General features: G+C 37.8%; 3 protein-coding genes across 5 annotated transcripts; 2 read left to right on the top strand and 1 right to left on the bottom strand.

Annotated features, from left to right (window-relative positions):
- The first annotated feature begins 2120 nt into the window (after positions 1–2120).
- On the top strand, positions 2121–5257 carry LOC126799020 (exonuclease DPD1, chloroplastic/mitochondrial-like). Its single transcript, XM_050526129.1, has 4 exons — positions 2121–2329; positions 3123–3763; positions 4458–4663; positions 4758–5257. The coding sequence occupies exons 2-4, from the start codon at positions 3183–3185 to the stop codon at positions 4982–4984; spliced, it is 1014 nt and encodes a 337-aa protein (XP_050382086.1). The 5' UTR covers positions 2121–2329; positions 3123–3182; the 3' UTR covers positions 4985–5257.
- Positions 5258–5609: 352 nt separating this feature from the next.
- LOC126798210 (syntaxin-43-like) lies at positions 5610–8823 on the bottom strand. Of its 3 annotated transcripts, none has more exons than XM_050525100.1 (8): positions 8440–8823; positions 7657–7933; positions 7108–7197; positions 6841–6918; positions 6585–6662; positions 6422–6487; positions 6265–6345; positions 5610–6160 (listed from the first exon to the last, which is right to left on the bottom strand). In XM_050525100.1, exons 1-8 carry the CDS (start codon positions 8634–8636, stop codon positions 6053–6055), a joined length of 975 nt encoding a protein of 324 aa, XP_050381057.1. In that variant the 5' UTR covers positions 8637–8823; the 3' UTR covers positions 5610–6052. The 3 variants fall into 3 exon arrangements, with proteins under 3 accessions (XP_050381057.1, XP_050381058.1, XP_050381059.1); XM_050525101.1 differs by having other exon boundaries at positions 7657–7930; XM_050525102.1 differs by having other exon boundaries at positions 8450–8598.
- A 734-nt stretch (positions 8824–9557) lies between these two features.
- Positions 9558–12995, top strand: LOC126798171 (protein DEHYDRATION-INDUCED 19 homolog 3-like). Its single transcript, XM_050525036.1, has 5 exons — positions 9558–9858; positions 10365–10507; positions 11320–11399; positions 11917–12162; positions 12648–12995. Exons 1-5 carry the CDS (start codon positions 9783–9785, stop codon positions 12754–12756), a joined length of 654 nt encoding a protein of 217 aa, XP_050380993.1. The 5' UTR covers positions 9558–9782; the 3' UTR covers positions 12757–12995.
- Positions 12996–13296: the final 301 nt, after the last annotated feature.

Genomic DNA, 13296 nt, shown 5'->3' with positions numbered 1-13296 from the left:
TTATTGTGTGCTAATTTTTTCTGCTTATGATTTGGTGTGTCCCACTAAGATTCTTTTACATGTTTGAGGCATGTTGGGACCAATTTCATTCTTCGCAATGTGATCGGTGAGTAGTGAATGCTCATCGGAAAGGATTAGTGTCTTTGTAATGAACCTAAATGAACATTCCACAACACAGGAGAAATACATTGTTACATACACGGCCAATGCATAAAACCCTAAATGCTCCCTCCTTCCCCAAACCGAGGCTTTGTTGGTTTGATTTGGTTTCGTTTCGTTTGAGTTGTGCATCATGGGATCGGTTCCAAGCGTGGCGCGAGAGGATGCTTTGTTTCTTGACGGTGATGGTGATACTCCTGGGGCGCGTGACTTCTCCCTTTGGAGGGGTTTGGTGCTCATGGAGTCTTTTCTTCTCATTTAGGTGGGGAGGCATGCGACTTGATCTCCTAAAATGGGCAGTTTCTTCTGGACGGTTGGGGTCATGGACCGGTGTGGCGGTGGGATTGTGCTCGGAGAAGTGGAAGTTGGAACAAGGCTGGGTCAACTGTTGGACTTAGGGTTTTGCTTTTTTTGTGGGTCTTGTGGACTTCATATATTATGCTAGCATCTAGTTTTATTTTTCCTTAATAAATGTTATACACTTCGGATGGGTGTAGTAGTGTAGTGGGAATCGACCATGTATTTCGTTTTTATTTATTTATGCCTAGTTGGTTAGTGCCTACATGGAGTAGCTTGTCACCCTTGTGTATGACCCTTGTAAATGAGTCTTGAGCTTGCATTGGTTTATGTGAGATAAATTCGTTTCATTGTTTTTAAAAGAAAAAAATGAACATTCCACAACTAAAATCTTTGAGTGAGAGCAAGTGCTATTGTATCAAGGTATCTGATTAGGTCCCAATTGTAATTGCTTGCGTAGTTGTGCACTTGTGCTCTTGTTTTTTGATCAAATGAGTTGCATTCATATGGAAAAAGTTACCAGCAGTATGAAGAATACAATCATTTATATGATAATTCTGATGTCAAATGACTCAAATCGCAAACAAATAGTGAAATCAAGTGGGTTTGAGTGGAGTCTTGGGAATTAAAATTAAAATAGCATTTCAAAATGCTTGAGGGCAATGCTCGAGTCTCACCTGTATGGATTATAATTTGGAATTGGAATTTGCTTTCCACGCTTCTGGAGTTCTGGTAGCAAAGCAGGGTGGAAGTACAAATTAGGCATGAGTCCAATCAAAGGCAGTGGTCTAACTTGTAAAAACCGTGGTTCAAGTTTCCATAGATAATAGACTCATGCCCACCTAATATTTAATCATATGAAGAGTGATATTTTTGGCATTTGGGCAGCTACCTTTCCTCTTTCTAAAAACTGTCCAAACCCCATTCTAGCTCTTGACAGGCCCACTCCATTGACGCTCCTCTCACATAACAAAGTCCCCTTTGGCTTTTACCCTTACTTAATTTTACCAGTCACCATTGTTATGCAATGAACTTTAACCTTTCTGTTATTCTGTAAATATAAAGTGAATTGTCATTTGCTTGCTAGTAAAGCACCACTACTCTTGCCTCTTGGTAACTTGGTTGCTGCTTTTCCTACAATCTCAAGCAATGTATTCTACAAGTGATGATGCTCCCTTCGGTCCATTCAGCCCCTTGAAGACTAAGATACACTAGTGACTTAAAGCATGCCATGTTCTCTAATGATTAGTAATTTATTAGGTTGATGAAAATTATGTCAATTGTGGGTCTTCATATGGTTCAGAAGTCATGACATTGTTATGACATGTCAAACTTCATCAAGATCTTTACTTGTAGTAATTCTCTCTTATTATGATACAAGAACATGAAAAACATTGCGATTTATGATCTTGAAAGTTCTAAAACTAACTTGTTTCATATTAAAAGATCCTATATTGTTAGTAAAATAAGCGTGACATGAATCACATGGCATCTTGATAGAATTTGACATGTTATAGCAATAGTACTAGTTCTAATTCAGTAATTCCTTTCAATGCAACTCAGAGAATTTCAGACGCAAAATGAAAATAATAATAATAATAATTAAAAAAGGTTCAAAATTTGTAAGAGAGAGTTTTTTCCCGAAGAAAAGGATATTAGTGCAAAGTCGACGAGGGAGAACCGGATCCAGCACGCGATCCGCAAACGTCTCCCAACTCCTTCCTCTAACTCCACACGACTCATTTTCCATTCCATTTCATCTCTCTCTCTCTCTCTCTCTCTCTCTCTCTCTATAAATTTAAGACTTCCATCCTCCACTTCTTGTCTAAATGGGCTTCTTCTTCTTCCAATTCTAGTAGTTGAATTCTACCAGGCAAGTCTCTTTCTCTCTCTCTCTCTCTCTGTTGTTGCTTTGTTTGTGACTTTGTGTTATTGATACTCTTCTCTTTTCTCAAGCAATGAATGTTAGACTAGCAGATGTGTTGTTGTTTGGTGTTCCAAGCATTGATTTTGATGCGTTTCTATTAGCTTTCCCATTGTTTTCTGAAATGGGCTCCTGTGATTACAATCTGAATTGTTCTTTTTGAGCTTAAAGGTTGTACCTTTACTTTCTCCATTTGCTTGGTTTGTTTTGGAGTCTATCTGGATGACATTGGAATTTACAGCTCAGTTGGTTTGTATAAGATTGGTTAACTTGGATATGTCTATAACTAAAAGTCTAAAATTGGATGAGAATGTTTCAAAGTTTGACTCTTTGATCATATTTCCATCCAAGTACTATTCAAAAGTGTGTGCGGTTGATTTTCCAGAATAGAAATTAGTCTGTGTCTATGGTGTAGCTACTGTAATATGCTTTGATATCTTGTTTTAATAGATCAGATTTTAATTCAGTTATTGGTTGTTCGAGACAATACTGGAACCAGTCTGGATTTCTGGTGGAAACATTTGTGTGATGTAAATGGTGTACATTTGTTTGAGAAGTATGTTTGTTCATGTTCATGTTTTAATATTCCTGCTGTACTGTGCATTTGATCTGAGAAAAACCCTGAAGGGTCACGATCCATACTTGCCTGTGGATTAGTATCCATTTATTGAATTAGTTATGCTGTTTTCATTTATTTATCTGGTTATTGAGGTAGTAATCTGTTGCTTCTCCATATTTTCAGGTTGAGGCAAATTGCTTTTTGTTAGGTTCTGAACGTCCCATTGATGATCATTGAGTGAAGATGAGAACCTTTTCTTTATCAAGAGTTCCCAGATGTGGACTTTATAACCTGGCTCAATTTTGGGATGACAACTTCAACATTTTGAGTAGGACTTGTGGGTACAGTTATAGTTCTAAGCCCCAAAGTTTCAAAATTTATGCACTTAATGGAGGAAACAGTAGGAAATGGACTAGAAGTCCTCTAACAACAAATACAGAAGGAAGAAGCAAAACTGTCCAGCACAGGAATCCGAGCACGATTAGGCATGAGTTGTTGGATGCAACAGCTTCAACGAGTGCCACAGTAAATATAAATAAGGTTGACACAAGTCATTATGAAAAGACTCAACACCATGACATTCGAGAATTGATTGCTGATAATGAAGATTTAGCCAATCTAGTGACAACTATTATATTTGACATTGAAACTACTGGTTTTAGTAGAACAGATGATCGAATCATAGAGATTGCACTTCAAGATCTTCAAGGTGGTGAAAACAGTACTTTCCAGACACTGATAAACCCTGAACGTGGAGTTCCATGGAATACAACCAAAATTCACGGAATTTCAACAGATATGGTCAGGAAACCTGGTGTTCCGAGGTAATGTTTCCTGGTTGCATTTCCTACTGTACAAGATTTTTTTCCCTCTAGTATAGTGATGTTTTCAAGAGTATCTGAAGCCTTCCATTATGAGGCATGATTGTTTAGATTTAATGTCAATTCTGAGTTTCTTTTAACTTGGAATATAAGTCCAGGGTTATCTGCTGCTTGAGAATTGATTTTGTAGAAGTTACATATAATGTGATGTATGAGCATGTTTTACTATAACCATTGGCTGAAACCGATAGCTGAGAGCAAGAAGACTATAAAAATTAGGGGAAAAGATCAATGGGGTTTCTTGGTCTGTGTATTCTGCATACATAAACCAAGTACTTCTTTGGTTCTGCAGTAATAACAAGCACATGCATCATTTTACCTTTCTGTAAAGAAAATCAGATATGTGTTTTGAGTTAGCTCAGGAGGTAGAGTCCTTGTAAGAGGTGTGCTATTCTGGCAGCGCTCATAATCCCAGCTTCCGTATGGAACCACCTGTACTCAACTGGATGGCTGGGATTGTCTGACCATGCATATCACGATCGGCACATCACTTCACTATGCACACAACATCAACTGGTCAATGCATGTGCTGTTGCCTATCAATTTAAGAAAGCTGTGCAGGTTTGTACTTCTAGTATTGGTATTGCATGCCAAAATGAAGGTAATCTGATGAATTTCGTTCTGTGAAACTATGCAGGATGAAGGAACTTATACCAATCTTACTCAGCTATATCAGAAGCCGCCAAAAGCCGGGAGGTTATGTAATGTTGGTTGCTCACAATGGTCGTAGTTTTGATGTGCCCTTTCTCCGTAGTGAATTCTTTCGTTGCGGTGAAAAGTTCCCTTCAAACTGGCTCTTTGCAGACAGCCTTATTATGGCACGGAAAGCAATGAAGTCTACAGGTCTGTTAGTTTGTGACTTTGTGTACACATATGGTCATGCTTGGAATGTATCTGATGTCTATGGTACACTAAAGCCTTCATGTCTACTCTGCAGGATCAGAATCTTCTTCGAAATCTTTAAAACTGCAAGACCTTCGAGTTCACCTTGGGATCCCATTGGTTGGTTCAGCTCACAGAGCCATGTCAGATGTGGTAGTATTGTCAAAAGTGTTTCCAATGTTAACTTATATTCTGAAACAGACACTTGCCAAAGTCATAGTTGAACAATCTTTCTTACTCTCGGACATCGACAATGCGAAGAAGAAGAAGAGTTCTAGGTAGGATAAGCCCCTGCTTGGTTTATTTGCAACTTTATCAAATGACCTAGTGGCAGGATAATATGGGATGCCTCTTGAAGAGCTTGAGGTTAGATATCAAGATTCCTTGGGGATGTCAATGACCCCAATTAGGGTAGGGTTGAAAAGAAAAATGTTGTAATTTTAATACATTCATACAGATAGTCATTCATTCAATCACCACAATAAACTGATGTATGTTGAATTGGATTTACAATGACAGAACAATAAACTTCCTCACTGCACCAGAATCTGTGGATTGATGCTTGTTTCTGTAATTCTTAGCAACTCTCAATCTAACTTGGAGAGGAAAAATGAATTATGCCGGATGCTTTTCCCTTTTGAGATATCAACTTTATTATGTTTGGTTTGGCCTGAAATTAGCTTAGTTCTTGAATGATACTAGCACTACAATGAGCTTATTTCTTGGTTTGCAGTGCGCTAGTTTTAACTTTTTAACTGTTCCATATCATTTAATTTCTACAACTAAAGTTGAAGTTTCAAATCTACAATGTCTAAAAGCTAATGCTGTAAATCATAATGTTAGAGAGGATGCTTGGCCCCCAAGAACTGAAGTATTGCAGTTTTATATGATCAGTAAATGCATTCACTGCGAAACAAATAAGAGCTCCTCATCTGTTTTATTTGAATGAGTAAATTCATCAGGACACAAATACAAGCCCCTCATCTTGGTGTATGGCGCTGGAGAACCATAGGACTAATATCCCGGACAAATGAAAATGAAAAGAATCAACATATATTTGTCGGTAATCACCCTTCCTCAAGTAACAACGTTACAATATGTGCTCTATACAATTTTCAGGGCATTCATTCCCCAACCAATCACCACCCTTCCCCCTCCCTCTGTTCAATAATACCCAGTCGTATAGAGGATACAACAAACTAATAATTATAATGCAGTATATCTCCCTAGGGCACACCAAAACCCCTCTCCTCTGCCGGGGAGAGCATCACTTCTCGCGTCGAAGTCTCTCAAGGAAAGGTTATGAAAATCAGAATGTGATCAAAATCTGGAACTGACTGTCCTCTCAGATCAAAAAATAATCTCCTTGAGAACTAGGAGAACCAACATGACAGCGCACATGATTACGAGTACTGTAGCACACATCACCATTCCTCCTTGTTTCTGTGTTCTCTCAGCCTGAAATTCCGTATTTCCGTTAGAAAAAACACAACAGTACAGTGCGTAAACAACTCATAGCTTAAGTACAGTGATAAAAAAAGAAAAGAAAAAAAGATAGTGACCTTTTGCAATTGTTTGAGTCCGTCCTCAACTGTACTGGCAACATTCTGAATGTTGTAGTCTATCCTATCAACGATAGTGCCCTGTTTGGAGATAGATATTTAATTAGAGACTAAATAGTCTTGAAATTTCAAGTGTTGACAGCAGATTGGTGTTAACCTGGTCTATCACTAGAACTGATAGATCCTTCATGATCTGAGCAAGCTCATTCACAGATTCAACAACCTGTTGGAAAGGGTGAAGGTATCAGTTAGTAGTGAAAAAGGAACGATCAAGCACAGTGCAATAACAACATTCCATGTGTGCGAAAAATTCAACTTGCCTGATGGATTTCTCTTTCCCTCTCTGCTGTGAATGCTTCATGTTTCTTAATCTGAGCCGTCTCACGCTCATGATACATCTGAGAGAAAATTTTACTTATAATAAAAAACCATTCAACCAAGGTTAAGTTTAAGAAAGTATTAACGGGGTGATTTCCAGATACATGCTTCTTTTAATATTATTAATATTTCCAGTATTGGTTCGTCATACAAATCATGATTGATAAGAGGTCAAAACCATAAAAAGACAGAACATACTGTTTCATCAGCATCATCACCGTCCATTCTTGATCTACTTCCATTTAGGTTCATCTCAAGGTCAACCCCATCTTGTCCCTACATTACCAAAAGTTACCAAGTGATCAATACTCAGTCAAGCGGACTTCTACAAGTACTAATGAATGCCTGAAATCTTCATGCAATGTGCCAAAAGTATATGAGGATATAACATATGAACTATGAAGCAAGAGTAATTATAAACTTAAATCAGTTAAATGATCATAAAGGTCAAATTTGTATACAAACCTCATTTTGCCGTTTGAGGGATTTCAAATAATTTGATTGTTTCTTACGAAGCTCATTAGAGAGGCTCTGAAGGTCTGTAGCAAGAGATACCTGCAAAACAAACAAGCAGACAATAACACTATTCCTTAAGATACGTTCATTTACAGAGCAGAATAAACCCATGCAAAGAAATTCTACTAAATATGAAACTGGGAAAGTTCATTTCTTCCTCCTCAACAGAGCAAGGTGTTTATATAAAACCTGCCAGATCCAGTCTGGTTACTTTCTCACAACCACCAGCAAAGTGAAGTACAAAGAAGAAATTCTGATAATCCCATCTCCGGGGATCATCAGATAGTGATGAGGATTTGAAATACAAACAATCGGTTATAATCTATAATGTGGCTTGTGTGCACTAATTTGAAAAGTGTGGCATCAAGACCAAGAGGAGAATAAGAGACAGTAACATGTGTCTCAAGGTCAAGAAGCAAACATAGAAACCCAGGGAAAATCAAGCATAATTGTTGCAGTAGAGCTAATAAAAAGTATCTAATCACTCTTGAGGCATACCTGCACGTTTTTTCTAACATTTGCATCTTCTGAAGGCCCAGCTGCAGAAAGTCTTTGTAGTCTCTTTTGAGATCTCGTTATTAATCCAGTTATTTCTTGTGTAAGACTCTCAATCAAACGTTGATCATCTCTACCATCTACGAATTTTGGCAGTAAAGCCTTTGCATGAGCCTTGGACAGCTCAGTCATTTTTCCCCGTGCCCGCTGCAGATTTACTGCTATTTCTTCTGATACATCCACCCATGCTGGCGGTAGACCAACAGTAAGTGCACCCCTACTGCACATCCAATAGAATAAAACACACCTTCATACATCCGCAACAAAAAAAAAAACAAAAAATGCATATTTGCAGCAATTGATTGCAATTATGTGCATACAATTTAGGGAAAAAAGGAAAGCAGGATCCCAAGCCATTTCAACAGCTCATAGGGCTAAACTGTTTGAATCTAACTCAAATCACTAGGAATAATCTCCGTAAACTTAAACTCCTAAACTCTATCGAAACAAGCAGCTTCTAACTTAATCTGCACCTCACAGATTAACATCCTTACACATTCAAACAACCAATGCCGAAATGTTAACAACTCTGATCTAATAAACCAGCCTTCAATTCCTATCTAAACATTACAATTAAACATAACATAATCTACATTCACTTAATTAAGCTCCACTAAACCACACATTTCCACAATTCCAATTCAGAATCGCTAGACTAAATCACACACGCAGCTTCAATCAGCTTAAATCAAATCCAGAGATAGATCAACAGAGAGAGATATAGACCTGGAATTACCGGGATCTTCAGTACTGAGCGGAGCATAGGACCGATTCTGATTCACAAGCGATGTCAATTCGATGACCGGACCTCGGCCGCCGGAGCTGGTGGAGACCGACGAGCTCGACGGAGGACGGCCGGTCCTCGACTCATCCCGGTACTTTTTGAAAAGCACAGTCCGATTCCTCGCCGTCAATCCCGACATGGACGGAGAGAGAGAGAGAGCTCCGATTCAGATTTGGAATCAGAAAGGTTGCTGTGGATTCACTTGAGATCGGAGGGGGGGAAGGTAGTCACGTGATCGGAGATCCGGGGGGAGAGGTTGCAGCGACGGCGAGTCACGTGCGCCCGGCGAAATGGGAATGAAAGGGGAAGGAGGATGGTGTGTGATTTTGTTGTTGGTTTCGGTCAGAGTTGGTTACAATTTCTGGGCTCGGCGGGGATGGTCAATTTACTAATAAGCCCCTCATTTTGGTTTTCTTTAAACAATTTTGTCAAGGAAGTTGATAGGAGCTGAAATGTAAGCTAAGGTAAACTGTAAATAAGGAAGTTCACAGCGAACCTTCTTCACAAAACTGTTTTCTTTTCACAAAATTGTTTAGATGAAGATTCACAAAATTGTTTAGATGAAGATTCACAAAATTGTTTTCTGAACAACTTTCTTATAATGTTGGGTAAATAAGTAAATTTCTCTCGTAGTATATAATGTTTGGATACTTGGACAGTTTAATACCTAATGGTAAATATTTTGTAAATAAAGTTCATCGTGAGAAAGCTTAATATTGAACATATTGTACATACATACATCCATACATACTTATCAAGCTTAAGCCGCCACTATGACATTATGCCTTTCATGGGCAACCACATTGTGTATTTGGCTAAGAAGCTATAAGGTAAGTAGGTCACAAATGCTACATTGCTCAAGGAGAGTGAAAGCTGTGTTTATATGCACATGATCGGATATTTTTAGTGAGACGTATTTTATGGTGAAATCTAAAAAAAATAAAATAATAAAAGCATGGGAGTGATCAATATCTCAACTATATGATACAACCATATAGGGTTGTTACACACATCATGTGATTAATATACTCAGCTGGGCCATTTGTCTTCTTCCTCCAACTCATGTAAATACCCCAAATTACACACAACACCCCTTTTTCAATTTCAATATCAAATTAGAGCTCCTCAGATTAACCACCACCGCTTCCATCGCCGTCGCCGCCGCCTTAAAGCCTCCGACTTTATCCCCCTGATTGGATTTCCTGTCTTCCTCAGAGATCGGCGATTCGAATTCGAAACATATAATCCAATTTTTTAATTAGATTAAAAAGACCTAAAGAAAATTATGGACAGTGATTCATGGAGCGCTCGTCTTTCCAGCGCGTCCAAGCGTTACCAATCTGCTCTGCAATCTCGATCTGGTCAGCTCCCTTTCGATTTTGTCGTCAAGTTTTGATCTTTTTTTTTATTGGTTTTGGTTTGATGCTTGTTTTTAGCTGATGAAATGTTAATTAAAATGTTATTTTTTTGTTTAATGGATTGGATTAGTGTGGATTGTATCTGTGTGTGTGAATTAGAATGAGAGAAATTTGTAGCTTGAATTTTATTTTTTCGCATAAAAGATTGAATTTTTATCACTTCCCAGCTTTTTGGGATATATGGAAATGTAATTAATTGAGCTTGCTACTAATTTTTTGAGTGGCCAAATTACTGGATTGAGCTGAACTCAAACTATTTGGCTTCATTTGTGTTTGTTCCGACTTTGTTGAATACAATGAGGAATGGTTTAAACATTGAGGTGTTGTTTGTATCCTTGTTGCTTTGCTGTTTGAATGTTGGGTTTGTTGTTGCCTTTACTCGGCCGATCAATGGCCTATAGTTGTGATGAATGTATGTTGTACTATAACATTGTTTTGCGCAAATGCAGATATGTACATGGGGTTTGAAGAAATTGATGGGGATGACGATATCAGGGAGGAGTTTTCATGCCCATTTTGCTCTGAATACTATGATATTGTGGGATTGTGCTGCCACATAGATGAAGAGCACCCTGTGGAGGCAAAGAATGGGGTATGACTCCTGTTTCTTATCTTTCGATAGTAGCTAAGCTTAATATATTGACCTCAACGTAAAGTAGAGTTTTTATTTTGGAAGAAGGTATAGTAAAGTTTACTTGCTTTGGTATACCGTACACATACATTATACATATTATGTCACTGATTATTAAGGTCACCCTTTCATAATTATCTAGTGAAGTAGTGAATGATTTTTTTTTCTAGGAAAAGTATGCTCAACTCCAAGCATCAATTTAGTAAGATGACTGTTTATGACAAGCTTTCTTAGTTGTATTTACAAAATCATCCAATCTAAACCCTGCTAGTTGTTATCAGATGAATCATGAATGGGAGAGATATTACTTTTTACAATCCAAACAGTATACTTTAGCTCCTGAAATTCTTCAATAGTCCAAACGGCCAATGCTATATTATTTGCTCAATTGGTGTTGTAGTTCCTTATATGTTTTGAGTGGTGAGAATCACATACGAAACTTTGGTTTTGGTTCTGAAGGATCAAGTCTTTGGAGAGATATGAGCATTAGTTTCCAGTACCATAACTGATGTGAACTTGCATATCCACATGAGTTTTGGCCTATTTTTTTATGGAATAATCCAGAAAAGAGTGAAATTTCCCCCACCAGTGAGGTTGAACCTGAGATTAGCGTAGTATTCTGGTGATTAAATACTTGAGAACTAGATAACTTACGTTGAGCTAGGTGTAGTTGCTACTACTTGCTAAGATATGTTAGTTGTTACATAAAACAAATTATTTACAACGAGGATGGTTATTTCAAGCTTAACTTTACTCAAGGTGTGTATTTGCAGGTGTGCCCTGTTTGTTCATTGCGTGTTGGGATTGATATGGTTGCGCACATTACCCTACAACATGGGAATATATTCAAGATATCCTTCTCTATTGAGTTATTGTGTCTCACAGATTTTTTTTTTTTAATTTTCCTGTCATAGTTAATTTTTCGGGTCAATGGAAGTTTTTTGGGTGATTCACCCTCTTCAGATGGTTTCTGATATCTTGTTTTGTCAAATTTTATTGTATGTTTCATTGCAAGGTTTTAGCATTCCATATGCCATAAACCTATATATACTTACCATGTAGCTTGATAGGTATGGAGTCTGATAAATATGATAAATGTTCCAAAGTTGAATTACCTTATTTATTCCCCAAAACAGGCTTTATCTGAGCATTTCACGTTTCTTCCCTATCTGTGAACTCCTTCCAGAAATCCAAGTATATCATTTATGAAGATCAATAAATTTGCCTTAGTGATGATTTACTTTAATTAAATTTGGATCTTTTCTTTCTTGGTTATCATCATATCATTCATATGGCTGAGAATTTGCGGAAATATTGATCAAATGAAAATTTGACCCAAATGCTCTGAATTCCTTAACAACTGATTACATGCAGCGCAAGAGGAAAACACGGAAAGGTGGAGCTCATTCAACACTATCGTTGTTGAGGAAAGAACTGCGGGAAGGAAACTTGCAGTCTCTCTTTGGGGGCAATTCCTGTTTACTTAACAATGTAGCAGCCGATCCATTGTTGTCATCATTTATTTTGCCCATGGCTGATGATTTTGTCAGTGTTCAGCCTCACTTTTCAACTGAAACAAGCTTAGCCAAGAAAAGCACAGAGAAAGTATTAGAACAGTAAGTTATTAAATCTCCAAGTGCTTTTGATGTGCCTAGAACTTGACTCTCATCTGGCTTAAATCTTCAAACCCAACAAAATAGCTGGATGCCTCAGCCAATCAATTTTTTTTGTTCAATCTGCCTGTAATCTGTGAGATGTATAAAGAAAGATTGTTGTTTTGTTTATTTGGTTCCTCCAATTGAGATGTGCTGTGTTCGTACTTCATAGCCTTCAGATTCTATGGTAAAAGTCGCTTTAAGGAGCAATCAATACAAACTCTGGTTGTGTTCATGCTTAATAGCTTTTAGGTGCCCTATACTTGTACCATGCTTTAATCATTATCTTTTCTTTGGCAAAGTATATGTGTGAACAGATGATTAAGCTGAATACCTTTAGGATAGTTGCATATGCAAATTGTATTCAATATTTTTTGTATGCTTGATTTCTCTGGTCTTTTCATTTTACAAGTTCTTGAGTCTAATGCTTGCTATTCGGTCTTCAGAACTGTGCAGGCACCTCCTATGTCTGTCAAGGATAAGCAAGAGAAAATAAAAAGATGTGAATTTGTTCAGGGGCTGTTGTTGGCCACCATCCTTGATGATGGGTTATGAAGTGGAGTTTCACAACAGAGAGCCCCCACCTTCTGTTCGTTGTTTGTAGCGACTTTGCCGATGTATGAAACACAGTGTTGAATAAGCTGTAGGAGTTGAGTGTTGAGTGTAATTATGTGGGCATGTTAACTTTAGTTTATAGGCCTGAACAAAGCTTGATACTATCAGTTTATTTTCAGGTCGTTAAGGTTTTAAATGAAAGAAAAAAGTCATTTTGCTTTTCATTATTTTGTCCCCCCGAACCTCTTCTTGCATACAGGTCAGAAGGTGTTTGCTTGGTTGAAGGAATGGAAATGATACCATTCTTTGTGTAACATTAAGAACTAGTCATAGAAACAATCGTGGATTCCATTTGTTTGGTTATATCGTGGGAATGGGAATCAGAAACAGAAAGTAGTGCAGCCTTGAGAATGAATAATGAGAAATGAATGTGTTGCTGTGTATGATGCGATGCAGTTTGTAGTGGATGGCTGAAACTTATTGAGTTGTTGAGTCAAAGGCCAACCATCTCCACTACCAATCAACTAGAAAACAAATGCC

Source organism: Argentina anserina, chromosome 6 (genome assembly GCF_933775445.1).
Source record: "Argentina anserina chromosome 6, drPotAnse1.1, whole genome shotgun sequence".
In the NCBI taxonomy this organism is placed as follows: Eukaryota; Viridiplantae; Streptophyta; class Magnoliopsida; order Rosales; family Rosaceae; genus Argentina; species Argentina anserina.
Note: the sequence above shows the minus strand (reverse complement) of the source record. Positions and strands in the feature narration are given on the sequence as shown.